The 13584-nt window shown below is 46.9% G+C and overlaps 1 protein-coding gene across 2 annotated transcripts in view; it reads right to left on the reverse strand.

Annotated features, from left to right (window-relative positions):
* Positions 1-13584, reverse strand: part of FBLN2 (fibulin 2) — a 630642-nt gene that overhangs the window by 39072 nt on the left and 577986 nt on the right. For both annotated transcript variants that reach the window (XM_085624813.1, XM_085624812.1), the window contains 2 exons: positions 12016-12132; positions 9376-9504 (listed from right to left, as the gene is read on the reverse strand). In XM_085624813.1, coding sequence (XP_085480939.1) covers positions 9376-9504; positions 12016-12132 — 246 coding nt within the window. The remainder of the gene's footprint in view (positions 1-9375; positions 9505-12015; positions 12133-13584) is intronic.

Genomic DNA, 13584 nt, shown 5'->3' on the forward strand with positions numbered 1-13584 from the left:
AATAAAGGGGCAATTGTTACGAGAATAATCTCCAAAATTATATATATTCTATCAACATCCATATTTTTTTTTAACTGTTTTTAATAAAAGTTTTCTGAAAACATACATAGGGTCACATTATTTTGGGAACATCACAGTATCATCGCCAAGAGCATATAGACATAGCAACTGTACAATATCGTGAGCAGGTCCCAGTTGGTGTTGATTCCATGACAACCCTGTGGATCAATATCACTTAAGGTATGTGAGCTCTGTGAGGTTGATGTGTCTGGTGTCCCCATGGCGTGGAGTAAAATCAGGAAGAATGCCCTATGAGACCATGCTAATAAAGAACGAGGGGGAGAGAAAGTAGGAAGGCCAGGCACATAAGAGGGAGCATCTGAGCGCCTATGGGAAGATGTGAGCTGGCTGAGTCATGGGGAGTTTCTGGAGTCTCAGCCTGAATATCATGTTTAAGTGGGGGGAGAACATCCCCTACAAGAGCCCAATGGTGTGGAGTGAGGGCATGTGTCTAGTAAGTGATGTGCAGTGACGGGGGTCTTCTGGGGGCTGTGGATCAGTTCAAGGTCCTGGGACTGAGTTACCCCGCAAGGGGCAAAGGGCCCACCAGGTTGCGGGCAAGGCTGGAGCGAGCCGCAGGAGGGCTAATTGGCAAAAGTGGTCCAGTAGTATGCCTCCAGGTGTCAGAGAGGGGAATTTCATGTAGTCGAAGGGCTTCCTCATATGTGAGGGCCGCGTCATCAGCCCTTCCCCATTTTCATACTGCCCCATGCCATGCCATCACCTGTGGTGCCGAAGTCACTCTCAAGTGCATTGTCAGTATCCTTTTTGCCAACAGGAAAACCAAGGTGGCAAACTGGGCATGTACATCATGCTGTTTCTGGCGTTTGTAGATGTTCAAAGCACTGGCCTCCCATGAGTCCACGTCAGGGAGCTCCGTTATGTCACGAAGGGGTGTGTGTATGTGAGACCGGTAGTGAGAAAGGACTAGGATATGTGACAGAGGTCGGCGGATGCTGATCGACACCGGGGACAGCATAGGTTTGCATGAGGAAAATAGCGATTGAGTTGATCAGTTGTTAAGTAGGCCCGATGCAAAATGTTAAGTTTTTGAAACGTGCATTCCATGAGACCGATAGAGGAAATTCCAAAGCCTGTTCCCACTCTTTGTCATGCAGAACCCTCCCCAATATTGTCCTCCCATTTGGAGCGCAGAGTTGAAACTGAAGGCTGGGTGTGTTCCCTGAGTACCCTGTATAGTCAGGTGTTACGATGCCTCCCGGTTCCCATATGGAGCAGCGCCTGGAGGACCATGTAGGTCAGGGGCTCATCATCAACTATGGACCAGAGAACACAAAAGGAGTTTGCGGAGCTGTTTGTACATGAGGAATTGGCATGGGGGTATCCCATGATCAGCTCTGTGTTGGTCAAAGGTGACTAGTCGCTACTCATTTAAGAGGACCCCCACCGTGTCCTGGTAGTGCTCTTGCCAATGGCGTAAGTCTAGTGCAGTGACGTTTCAACCCTTCTATGAGCCCCATTAAGAGGTTTGCTCTGTTTGTGGATTCCCGTGAGGGACCCTGAAAGGCATACACAGGCTACTTGCTTTCTTTTTTCCTGATGAAGACCCATTAAGATGTTTATCAATTCTCACAATAATAGAAGGGTCGAAACGTCGACGCTCAATTAAAGAAGCGTTAGTCCATCCTGACCATTACAATTCAAAGGAATATATCCTTAGGCCATTTTGAGACAATAAGGTGTCACGCTCTATTTATATGTAATTGTTTGTAATGTAAATATTCATGTATGTATTGTAATGTGTGGTGATAGATGCACAATGTCGTTTTATCTATGTTCTATTTAGTTTGTGTATATGCCGTGTGTCATTCTGAATTTGTATATGATATGTCGTGCTTTTGAAGAAACACAAGATTTTTTGCAATTTATACATTTTTAATTTGATATCAAAACTATGACTAATTTGTTTAGTTTGGAATATATGTTTGGGCTAATTTTCTGAAGGACATTTAATGTAATCCCACGATATCTCGGGGAAAGAAAGAAAAAATAATTGCGTGAAGTGTGTTGTGGCAGAACCACTGTTCGCTTAATAATATAGTCCCCAGGTTCTGCATGTTACTGGGTAACCCCATTGTCTAATAGTGGTTTGTGGGAAACAAGCAGGAACCTGATCCTGCACATAGAAAAGTCGGCTGACATTTTGTGAGGTACTAGGATCAGGCACGAAGCCGTTGTGGTCAGGGTGTATAAGTGTAGGGAGGACCTGTGCATACCTGCCCGCTAGATCTTTTCCTAGTATTTTGTAATCAGTGCCAAGGATGGCTATCGGCTAATAGGAGGCAAGCAGGGTAGAGACCAGGAGGGATTCACGGGGGGAGATGGGCAGCTCCGGGCTGTTCAGAGCCTCAGTATACTTTTCTGAAACGTGGGGTGCAATGCTCGGGGTGAAGGCTGCGTAATATTCGACAGGCAGGCCACCCAGGCTGGGAGTTTTGTTCCGGGCCAGGTTGTAGATGGCCTGTTTCACCGTGCCATTCAAGATGAGAGCGTCCAGGCTCTCATGAACCACCGCCTCAAAATGGGGGAGTGGAAGCCCAGTCAAGAAGGCATTGACTGCACTATTGGCAGGGGTTCTCTTACACTGTGGAGTAATAATCATGAAAGGCTCCCAAAATGGTGGACTGAGTGTGCATGTGCCCCCCTCTGGAGCAGAGATTTCTAATATAGGTCTGGGTAGACTGTCGCTATGAATCAGCCAGGCCAGCAGGCAAACGGATGTATCTCCTTCACGGTGGACCTTGCCGTCACAGGCGCTGAAATTAAAGCACCGTAAGCGCTCCAAGAGGAAGGCATAATGTTTTTTATCTTCAATCAGCGCCAGTTTTCTGGCATCATCTTTCTTTTTAGTGTCGGAAGCCTGCGCTCTATGTCTGTAATCTCTCTATCGAGGGTTATAGGCACTCCTGCTACTTCTTGCAGACACAACCCCCCCCCCTTAACGACCTTGAATGCGTTCCACTCCACCGCTCTAGTGGATGCAGTGTTATGATTTTCGGTGAAATATTGGCATATATCGGACCCCTATGAACTCTGGAAGTCGGGGTCTTCCAGGCCATCCCTGGGAAGTCGCCATGTTGGTGTTGGGGTAAGAAGGGTGTTCCACAGCATATCAACTGCATGACCATCGTGATCCAAACTCACCCTGCCCAGGTAGTCCTCTCGATGCACCACGCTCAGGAGGACCTGGGAACAAAGGATATGGTATAGGCGCACGCATAGTGAATGGGGTACAGAGTGAAACAAATAGACCCGAATGATGGGGTGCTTTGCCCTCCAGAAGTACGCAAGTGCCAAGTGTCTGACGCAACTGGCAAATTGCTCTGAGTGGATGAGAAGTGGGGAACGAAGAAGAGGCGGGTGCAAGCGATCCAGGTGGAGATCCAACACACAATTATAATATCCCCCTAGGATCCATGGCATGTGTGTTTGTTTTGCCAGGACCCCTGACAGTGTGTCCCAGAATGATCCCTGACCTACATTTAGGGCGTAGATGCTGCCCAGTAGCACTCTGGATCCATCCAACCGGCCCTCCACAATAATGAATCGCCCTTCCCTACCTATGGTCGTGTCTACGACTTAGAAGGGTACCTCTGGTCGGCTTCAGACCGTTGCACACCGGACGTATGCTGAGTAGGTAGTGGTATGTATCCTCTCCCTCCAGTGCTTTTGTAGGCATTGTAGTTCTGGAGCTGTAGTGTGAGTCTCTTGTAGGAAGATTATGTGAGTGCGCTGTTACTTAAGATAGGAGTACACCGCCTATATTTTCCAAGCTGTATTCATGCAATATACATTGAGGGTGAGGAGACTAATGAGCGCCTGTGTAGCCATGGGAGTGTAATAGAAAAGGCCGGACTGTGCTCCAGCGCGTGCATTGGGAGCTCGCTGCAGCAGCTTCTGTGTTGTCTTTGCGGGGCTTCAATGCAAGCTGCACCTGGAAACCTGGCCCAAGTACAAGTTAGGGGTAACTAACGGTGGGGCAACCGTGGATAACAACATTTGTGGGAGCCTACCACAAATGGCGGTATGCCAAAATCATGAAGTATAAGTTGTCAACGAGTATCAATGCAGGGGCTTGTGTGGGCAACGAACAGTGTCTGCATGTTGGGTCGCCAAGTACAGTCACATCATGTAAGGGGCCGGTCACGGCAGTGGGTGCAAATACATCTGAGTAGGATGGAAGTGTGGGTAGAAGGAGGTGTAAGAATCAGGTCGCAGAAGCCTAGGTTGCCCCCGATGAGGGAAGAGGGGCATGGGAGACACCTGCAGCTGGGGGGGGACTCCAGACAGCAGTCCCTGGTCAGAAGGTGGGAGCAGTCATATCAGGCATTCGCATAGGGGGGGGTCTGGGAATAACTGATGTAAGGGTTAGGGCTCTAGGCCCTCATGCATTTAGAATAAGGACACAGACACCATTGTAGTACGGTCTGGAACTGGCCCAGGGCACGTGCAGCCAGCTCCTTTTATTAGCAGGGTCACCTGACCAGTGACACCTGTGATGGATGGGTTTGGGGTGAGTGGGGAAGCCAGCCCTCAAGGAGTGGCTGATGGATACACAGTATTTTAGAAACACTACACCATGACCAGCTGGTCACTACATCCCTCCCACACTTTATTGCAAACGGGCAAGAAGTCCAACCTGTGAGAGAGAACAAAATAACAAAAACAAAAACTCCACTGAGACTATTCAGGTGGCTTGCAGGACTGGATATGTGGACAGGTGCAGCTGCGAGCACCACGCATCACGGCACGCCTCCGTCATTTTAACCAGACTACTCTGGGCAAGAATGGCAGTGTGGAAGTCCGACTTTCTCACTCACCAGTCCAAGTTGTCACAGTCCACCTGGGCACTGTGGGTCCTGTCCCACCTGGTCTCACTGTGTGGAAGTCTATTTACAAAGCCCATTGTGATGGTGCATCTGGAGCAATGGTGGAGTCTGCTTTCTTTAAAGATGCCCTGGCTCATTGATAGACTCCCAAGACTGATGATCTCACTGCAATGGTTGAAGAGTCGTCCTCGGATGACGCAGTGCTTCCTGGTGCCCTATGGTGGTGCAACCTCAGAATTCCCTCTCTTACCAGGATGCCCCTCTCACAGGACGTCCCTGAGTCCCTTGAACCCGGCTTCCACGGGACAGTCTGGACTGCATGGTAAGTCACCCAGGCCACAAGAAGGAACCACCAACAGGACCACATACAAGTCCTCCTTTCGCCGCAAGGGTGATTGTTCTAGGATCCCGGTAATCTTGCCATAGACTCTGGTGCACAGGCATTGGCAAGTCTTGGGATAACCAGGCTCTGACTGCGACCTCAAAGCTTCCCAGTACCTGCTGTGGAGCTGCTGCAGATGCATCTCTCGTGTCGGGATTCTCCTCTCACTAGAATTCCCTGAGGCCCTTGCCCCTGGATTGAAACAAGCCTGTGTGGATTGCTTGAAGCCTCTTTTATACCCCCCAACCAAGGTCACTAAGGAATTCCGAACAGGACCATGACCAAGTCTCTCAAGCAACCCCAAAGGTGGATGGTACGAATGGTGGAATATGCTCTTGTCAGCAGTCATCAGGTTCACCAGGGTACACAGCTGGTCTCTGGGTGGCCAGCCTCCCACGGCACCAAAGATGCCTCATTGACCTCTGGTTGTTTCATAGGCACAGGGCTCCACTCTAGATGTCCTTTACTCATTTTATGGTCTTAGCAATGCACTTGACGATGATGACACTCACAGTTAACCACCAGTAGTTTGAGGTGTGACAGGTGTCTACTACACACCGTTATCTTCTTCGCACTCTAGTGTTGTGGCCTCGTGCCACGTTTTTCTTCTCCTTTACTATCTTCCCTGCAACATTGCACTTCACCCACTTGTCACACTTCATCTCTTTTCTCTTCCTCTTCCAGATGTAGCCTTGTTCCATCTTACTATCTTGCCAAACTCCTCTTCCTTCCGACCAGGCATCTACATGTGATGTGCACTTCACATTGACCTTTCTAGTCACATCCGACCCCTAGGACTGACTTTCTTCTGCTCTCTCTCCTGACCAGGCCTCCCGCTGGGATCTTCTTTTCACAGGGACCTCCCTGGTAGCTTCCTGTTCCCTCTGTGGGACTAAACTCTCTTCTCTTGGTGGATCTGTCACAGGTCTTCGCGTCATGGACCCCTCACATGTCTTCTCTTCATGGACCTCTCACAAGTCTTTACGTCCAGGGCCTCTCACAGGTCTTCTCATCGTGGAACTCTCAAAGGTCTTCCTGTTGTGGACCTCTCACTGGTCCTGTCCCTTCCCTGAGGGACCTTCTTGGTGCTCCACTCCCTGACTGGAGGGTCACCTTTACTCTTTCGCCTCCTCATCTTCACTTGAGGACACACTCCTTGCATCTCAAGGCTACTCTGTAGCGGTACTTAGTCCTGCCCAAGTGCGGGCATACTTCTCACTGTTGGTCAGTCTGTGTGACACGTTCGGTAGGCCAACCGCAGCCATTCTGTGCTGGGGCAGCCGACCAGTACAGCCTCATCCATTCCCCTTTCTTCTTTACTTTCTCGGAGGGTTTCTCTCTCCTCCAGATCTGACACAGTCTCTGTCAGCCAGCGGACTGTTCTCTCACAGGCTCTCTTCCATGGGCACTTAGCATCACTACCTCCGCTTTACGTTGCTGGGCTGCTTCCTTGGTTCCACTCAAACTGCTTACACTGTCCTCTTGGCAGCCTTCTTGGTGAGGGCTTCTTTTGAGGCTCTCTCTCTACTGGGGTACACTGTCTGTCCCTTCTCTCTACACTCTGCAACCCACAGGGGTCATGCTGCTCTGTCACCAGTCTTGTCTTGGCAGTTCTTGCCAGCTGGTCCTTCCACCATTGCCACAGCAGCGTTCCTAGTGATTTCACCTTCTGCTCCTGCTTCATTTTCTTCTCCTGCTGGTGGAGCTCTACTGGTGTACTTGGGGATTTGCTTCTCACAATCCCAGTCTGCCACGTCGAGGTGCCTCGTGGCCAACTCCAGCTGCTCCCCGCTACCCTCCGTCCAATGAGGCCACCAGGATCACACCACTCTCCTCCGTCATGGGCTGTGCGGGGACCAGAGTTTGGTACTGGGCTCTCCTTTGGGCAGCTGCGCTGGTAGGTGCAGTCTTGTTTCACTACACACACACAGGGAGCATAGTGTTGGTGCCCTCGCTTCTCCTCAAGCAGGCACTTCATACACAGGGTGGACTCCTGTTCAGCGCTCCTCTATCACTCAAGGCCTGTGCACCAGACCCGGCACTCCACCTTTTATTTCACTGGGGAAAACCTCATCTTGGCTGCACCTCCTCCACCCCTACGGACTTACCTCATGCCTGATGGGTCGACAGGCACTTCCCCTGGTCCGCGACGGCATCACTGGGGTCATGGCAGGCAGGACTCTTTGCCTTGTCTCCGAGGACACTACGATCGGTGTGCTGGTGCATCTCCTTTGCCAACCTCGTGCTGCTCGTTGGCAGGGGAGTCCTCGACACAGGCTATACTTCCCCCTCACCAACCTTCAATGCAGCTGCGAGCACACACACAGGGTTGACCCACTTGTCGCCAATGTAAGAGTCAGGGCCCTAGGCCCTCACCCAATTAGAATAAGGATAAAGCCACCATGGTAGTACGGTCTGGAACTGGACCAGGGGACGTGCGCCCGGCATGTGGTGAGTATGGAAGTCATCCCTCAAGGAGTAGCTGGTGAAAACACCGTATTTTAGAAACACTAGACAGTGACAAGCCAGTCACTAAAACAGAGGGGACCATGTGATTCTCCGTCCGTGGTGAAGATATGCAGTCCTCCCTCCCAATCTGTGGTCCCCGCTCCTTCGCCAAGGGATGCAGCAGCCTGGAATACCTGGCATGTATCCGCCGTGATTTTCTCCAGGGCCGGGTCCTTTATGGCTGGAGAGACTGTAGGAGAAGGTCCCCGATGCGCTCAAGCTCTCCTCTTGCATCATCTACTAGTATCTTGAGGCGGGTCAGAATAGCAGAAAGTATTCAACGTTCAGTTGTCGCAAGCGTTTCTTTACCCCCAGGAAGGTAGCTCTCTGCCATTGCACAGCCTGGGTTTAGTCTTTGAAGAGCATGATAGTCTTGTCCTCAATTGTTAGTGCCTCCTTCACCCTGGCCGCCCGCAGCAAGAAGTTTCTGTCTTTGAAGTGGTGGAGTTTTACAAGCAAATGGACATTGCAGGGAGCCCGTGGGTGGCCATCAGGCTGGAATCCTATGGGCTGTCTCCAAGGAATAGAAGGGAGTGAGGTCAGCGGGGTCTGCGAAGGTTGGAAACCAGTTCTCCAGAGACAATCTGGGACCATGGCTCTTGATGCCTTCAGGCAAGCCGCGGATTCGGATGTTACTCCTACTGGAGCAGCCCTCCACGTTGTCAGACCTCTCCTCAAGGACTCGGACTCTTCTCTGCAAATGGATGGAAGGTTGGTGTTCCATCCTTTTGCGAATGTAGGGAAGCCAATGTCTTTTTCCCCTCCGTCACCCTGTCTGCCATTTTGCAGTGGTCATCCCAAAGGAACTCCATCTCAACCATGAGGGAGTTCAGCTTTGACTCCATAGAGATGCGGGACTCTTCTATTGCTGCCAGGACAGCATACAATTTGTCTGGCACTAGGGGTGCAGTGTGTAGCGCGCCTTCTGGGTTGAGGGTGTCTTGGACCGTTCGTGGGACGACTGACAGTCGCAATGAGAAAGGCGCGTTAGATCGTAGCCTGCCCATGCCTGCTTGTTCTAGGGCAGTGGAAGAGGAGGGCCATGGCGGGCAGTCAGGGACAGTGAGGAGCAGCCACGAGGAAGCTGAACTCAGCGGCGCCTTGCAGAGCCCGCGGGTCCGTTTGGACATACAGTGGCATCAGCCGCTGTGACATCGTTTGCCTGCATGATTGCGGAGGAATTACTATTTTTGACTGACACTTCCACTGAAGCCCTGAGGAACAAGATTACCTTTGTGGGCCAGATTACTTTTTTCTGACCTCAGCTGCAGCTCACATCAAGAATTTGACCCCCTCGCCTAGGACTTCCATCCCTTACATACATCCTGATTAAGATAAATATCTCATGATTCACCATGTAATACATGCAGCTGAGTATACAGATATTTACCCATGTTTACCATACACATGCAGCAAATTGAGGTCCTGTAATTACACTAAGCAGCTACTTTCTATTATCTTTTGACACTATGCCATGTTTTTCTGTGAGTGCCAAGTTTGTTCTGCATTGGTGTTGCTATTGTTTCCACCTCACCAATGTAAACACAATGCAATCAACTAGTTTATTTTCCTTACCTCTACAGCTTCTTCCATTGGCCGCCATTGTATAGCCCTGATCAGGACACGCACATTGGTAACTTCCTGGTACGTTTACACAGCGGAACGTACAAAGACTGCCGATACTTTGTACACACTCATCAATATCTGCAAAATGAAACAGAAAGTTTACAGTCCTTCAGCCAATGCAGCATAGTAAAAGTGTGCTTTTTGAATATAGGTCTTGGAAGTTTAATTTAAAATATTAGTACCAAACTGACACAGATAAGCTAAACGATACCAAGAGGTTAAATAAATGTAGATGGCAAGGAAACAAGGAGTTTTGGGAACTATTGGGGATTAATATATCACTGTTACGCATGCTTAACAAAATGTATCTCTCTTAATTGTAAACTGTGTCTGAAAACGCTGGGAGCTTGTTAGACCATACTGGTATATGCATCAACATCAGAATTTGCAATTACCAAATAGCGATTATTAAGGAATCACTATTTGGTAATCGCAAATGCCTGAGAATGTAGGAATAGCAAAAAGAAAAATGTGATTCCTTAACATTAGCTAATAGCGATTCTGTAAGTAGCAAATCGCTATTCCCTAATGTGATTCCATTCATTCCTATGGTCCTACAGGCCCATAGGAATGAATGGTAATGCAGTCGCAAATTGCGATTGCCAAAATGGTAAATCACAAATTGCGAATGAAAAGCCATTGGTGCCAGGGGGCCTAAGGTATTATCTTAATTGAATAGTCTGATTTACATGAATATACGGAAAAAAGCTTGGGCGGGAATTTTTTTTTTTTCAAAATCAATCTTATCTTGAAAGTACGGCTCTTGTGTTGCTGGTGCTGGAAATTCAATAACTCAACGTAATAGCTATTAAAACTCTGTTTTTAATCTGAAAAGTGTTTCGGTCTTGCGTTATGCATTAGTTCAAATGGAAGCTTCATACGCCACCTATAACAATATTATATTCCCAAGATGGTGCTGTAACTGTGCTGGAGGTTACATCTTTTTTTATCCTTCCAGAAATGATTTAATAATTTGTATGTTTTCTAGTGACACCTATGTGAGTGCTAGATTTGTGGAAAAATAAATGAAAGAATGAATGAACTGTATTTATAAAGCACACAGCTGGCAAATCAAGAGAGTAACGGTGCTGTCTTAAGCCAAGACATGACACACTTTTGCACATTAATATTTGCAAAACAGTTAATTTTAAATCTGTTCCCTGAAGAGCTCCTCCTCACTGTTTATAAATCAGGGAGGGGGGGCGGGGGTGGGGACAGGTAGGTCGTTCAAGGCTTTTGTGTCCAGAAATGACAAGGATCTGTCTCCTAACCAATCTCACCTTTGGGGCGTGACATAGCATGGCTTAGATGAACTTACGATTCTCTTGGTGGTACAGTGTTTGAATCTGTCCCTTAAATACTTGGGACCTGTCCCATAGGTGGCTCTATGTGCAAATATGAGAGATTTAAAAAGAATCCAGTTTCGCTCAGGCAGCCATTGCAGATTTTTAGGTGGGCTCTAATGGGTGTATGTTGGGGTTTAAGAACCATGCATGTGGCAGCCTTCAGCACTGTCTGCAGATGGATCATAATCTAGTTGGTACATCCAGGTAAAGACCGTTCACAGAATCAAGTCTGAATGTAATCATGGTGTAGACTACCATTTTTGTGATTTGACGTCCAGTGGTGATGGGAGACCCATGGGCCACCAACCCTTGGCACAAAAAGTGATGATTTTCCATAGAGAAACATCTCTTATTTTATTTTTATTACACTTAAGATGGCTGTCGTTTATCCATTCTACTATCCTTCTAAAACTGGCCTTAAATATTTGTTCTGATTCAATGAAGTTCGTACTCAGTGATAGTATCAATTGGGTATCTTCCGCATAAGAAACTACGGTGATGCCACATAACTATCAGAGTAACTAGAAGTGCCATGTACAAAAGAGCTCTTTAGGATGATCCCTGAGTTACTCCACATTTAAGTGAGGAACAAAACGCGGGGAGTGCCACTGCTTGCTTTCTGGAGGAAAGAAAGCAATGTTGTCATCTTAGTGCATAGCAATATCAAGCCAGCAATCTGCCAAATAAGACCTTGATCGTCTTAGACACCTCCAATAGCACTGACAGAGTGATGTGCCGTGGTCGTACACTCGACTAAGTACAATGAAGCAGCCCGTTTTGCTCTGTTCCAGGTAATCAGACAGTTGGCTATTAACAATATTTGCCTGCTTCCAGAGCTCAAGAACTTCATACACACATACATATATAAATCATCAAGGTACATAGATGTGGAGTTAAATATAGTAAACCTATGCTTACCTATATGACTTTACCTTTGTGATATTGTGGTAGTCGACATTTTGTCTACAATATTTCTGTAACATATTATTTAAAATATTATATTCTTATGAATTATTTCCCTTCTAGGGGAAAGTGGACGTTTCTCTGAAGTAATCTTTGGAAAAGATCTACTTCTGGAGTATATATGGGCGAGTACCTGAGAAAACGACATTACAAACCCCAAAGACATCTAAATATTGACCCCTTGTCCAAGCATTTGACACTCAATGTCTCCGTATTGTTGCTGAAAGGCTCAAAGAATCTCACGGAGTGTAAACTACAGAAAGTAAGTAGGACTCTTTACCTTTGCAAGAATGACCATCCTCTGCGAGCTGGTAGCCTTGTCTGCAATAACACTGATAGGAGCCATAGACATTAGCACACTCCTGACTGCATGGATTGTTCTCACATTCATTCACATCTGAAATAAGAAATGAAAAATCTGATGAACAAAGCAAACTTGTTTTAGCAAAAGACTATATTTTTTTTAAATCTGGTTTGGTTATGGTATGGCCCTTTCTGTGACAGAAGGTAGGTACACTGATAATGACATTCTTAACATCAAAAACATTGGTGCAGTAAAAAAATACATACTTCCCATTGAAGATGCTTTTTTCTACAAGTCACACTGTTTTCTTTTATTTTTCCCATTGCCTACTTGGCAGCTAAAAAGTTAAGTAGATAATTAAAAATCACCAACCTTGTTTCAGACGAATACAGCATGCTAAAACGCATGCAAATACATTGCGTTCCGTAACAACGCGGTCGTTACAATGACCACGTTGTTGCAACGCGATGCCATTACTACGCAAGTCATTACATCGACTTGCAGTAGATGGCGCTGTAACATTAGGAATGTATAATTTACTATTCCAACTCCAGCCTACGCAACAGTAGGTAAGGTGTTGGAATAGTAAATTATACTATTCCTTATGTTAGAGGACCATCTACTGCAAGTCGATGTAATGACTTGCGCAGTAATGGCATAGCGTTGTAACAACGCGGTCATTGTAACAACCGCGTTGTAAAGGCACCGTGGTCTAATGACCGAGATGTAAAGGTTGTTTCCCATTTCAGACATGTAAGTGCACTTTTTTGCTGGCTTAATCTATGTCCGTGACAATATTTTAGCCTGGTATTTGAACAAAACATTATCACTGCAAGAATGGAATTGGAACTTTTCATGGACTGCTGATCCAAAATGAAAACTGAAGAGTTCGGCCTTGTCCAATGAGCTTGAAATCATGATTCTGGCTGGTTTTCCTCACACTTAGAAGTGCTCAGTGTAAGTGCCAGCTGTGCCTTGCCAATGTCACTAGATAGGCAGATGGCTCATACAAGAAACAGACCAACAATATGCACCAAAATAAAACAAAACAAAAGAAAGATGATTTATTTCAATTGAGGCTACACCATATGATTTCCACTAATATATGGCACTAGTTACATTGGATTTTGCACTTGACTTTCTATAACTTCTATGACTCTCTGAAACATGGCACTACATCCGACAATTAATGTTGACTGTTCTTAATTTAACAGAATTTTCCAATGCTTTAAGCACAGTGGGCCAAATCCAGCAAGAAATTTGAAAATCTGCATATTGAGGGATTCTGGCTGTGTGATTTCTACACGTTTTAGGATGCACAAAGTCCGAAAGTGCACGCATCAGAAAGGGACACAGTCATGGATTTCCATGTATATCCCGGATGTCTTGCATTTTTCCATATGAAGAAAATATGCAGGTATTTGGGAAATGTTCACGACTTATTTTATTGTCGCCCGAAGGCTCTGGTGAAGTGGAGGGAGGACCTGAACGAATTGCCCACAGATGAACAATGGTCATTCTGTTGCTCCCAGCTTAGACACCTAT

The sequence above is a fragment of the Triturus cristatus genome, chromosome 9, assembly GCF_964204655.1.
Source record: "Triturus cristatus chromosome 9, aTriCri1.1, whole genome shotgun sequence".
Lineage (NCBI taxonomy): Eukaryota > Metazoa > Chordata > Amphibia > Caudata > Salamandridae > Triturus > Triturus cristatus.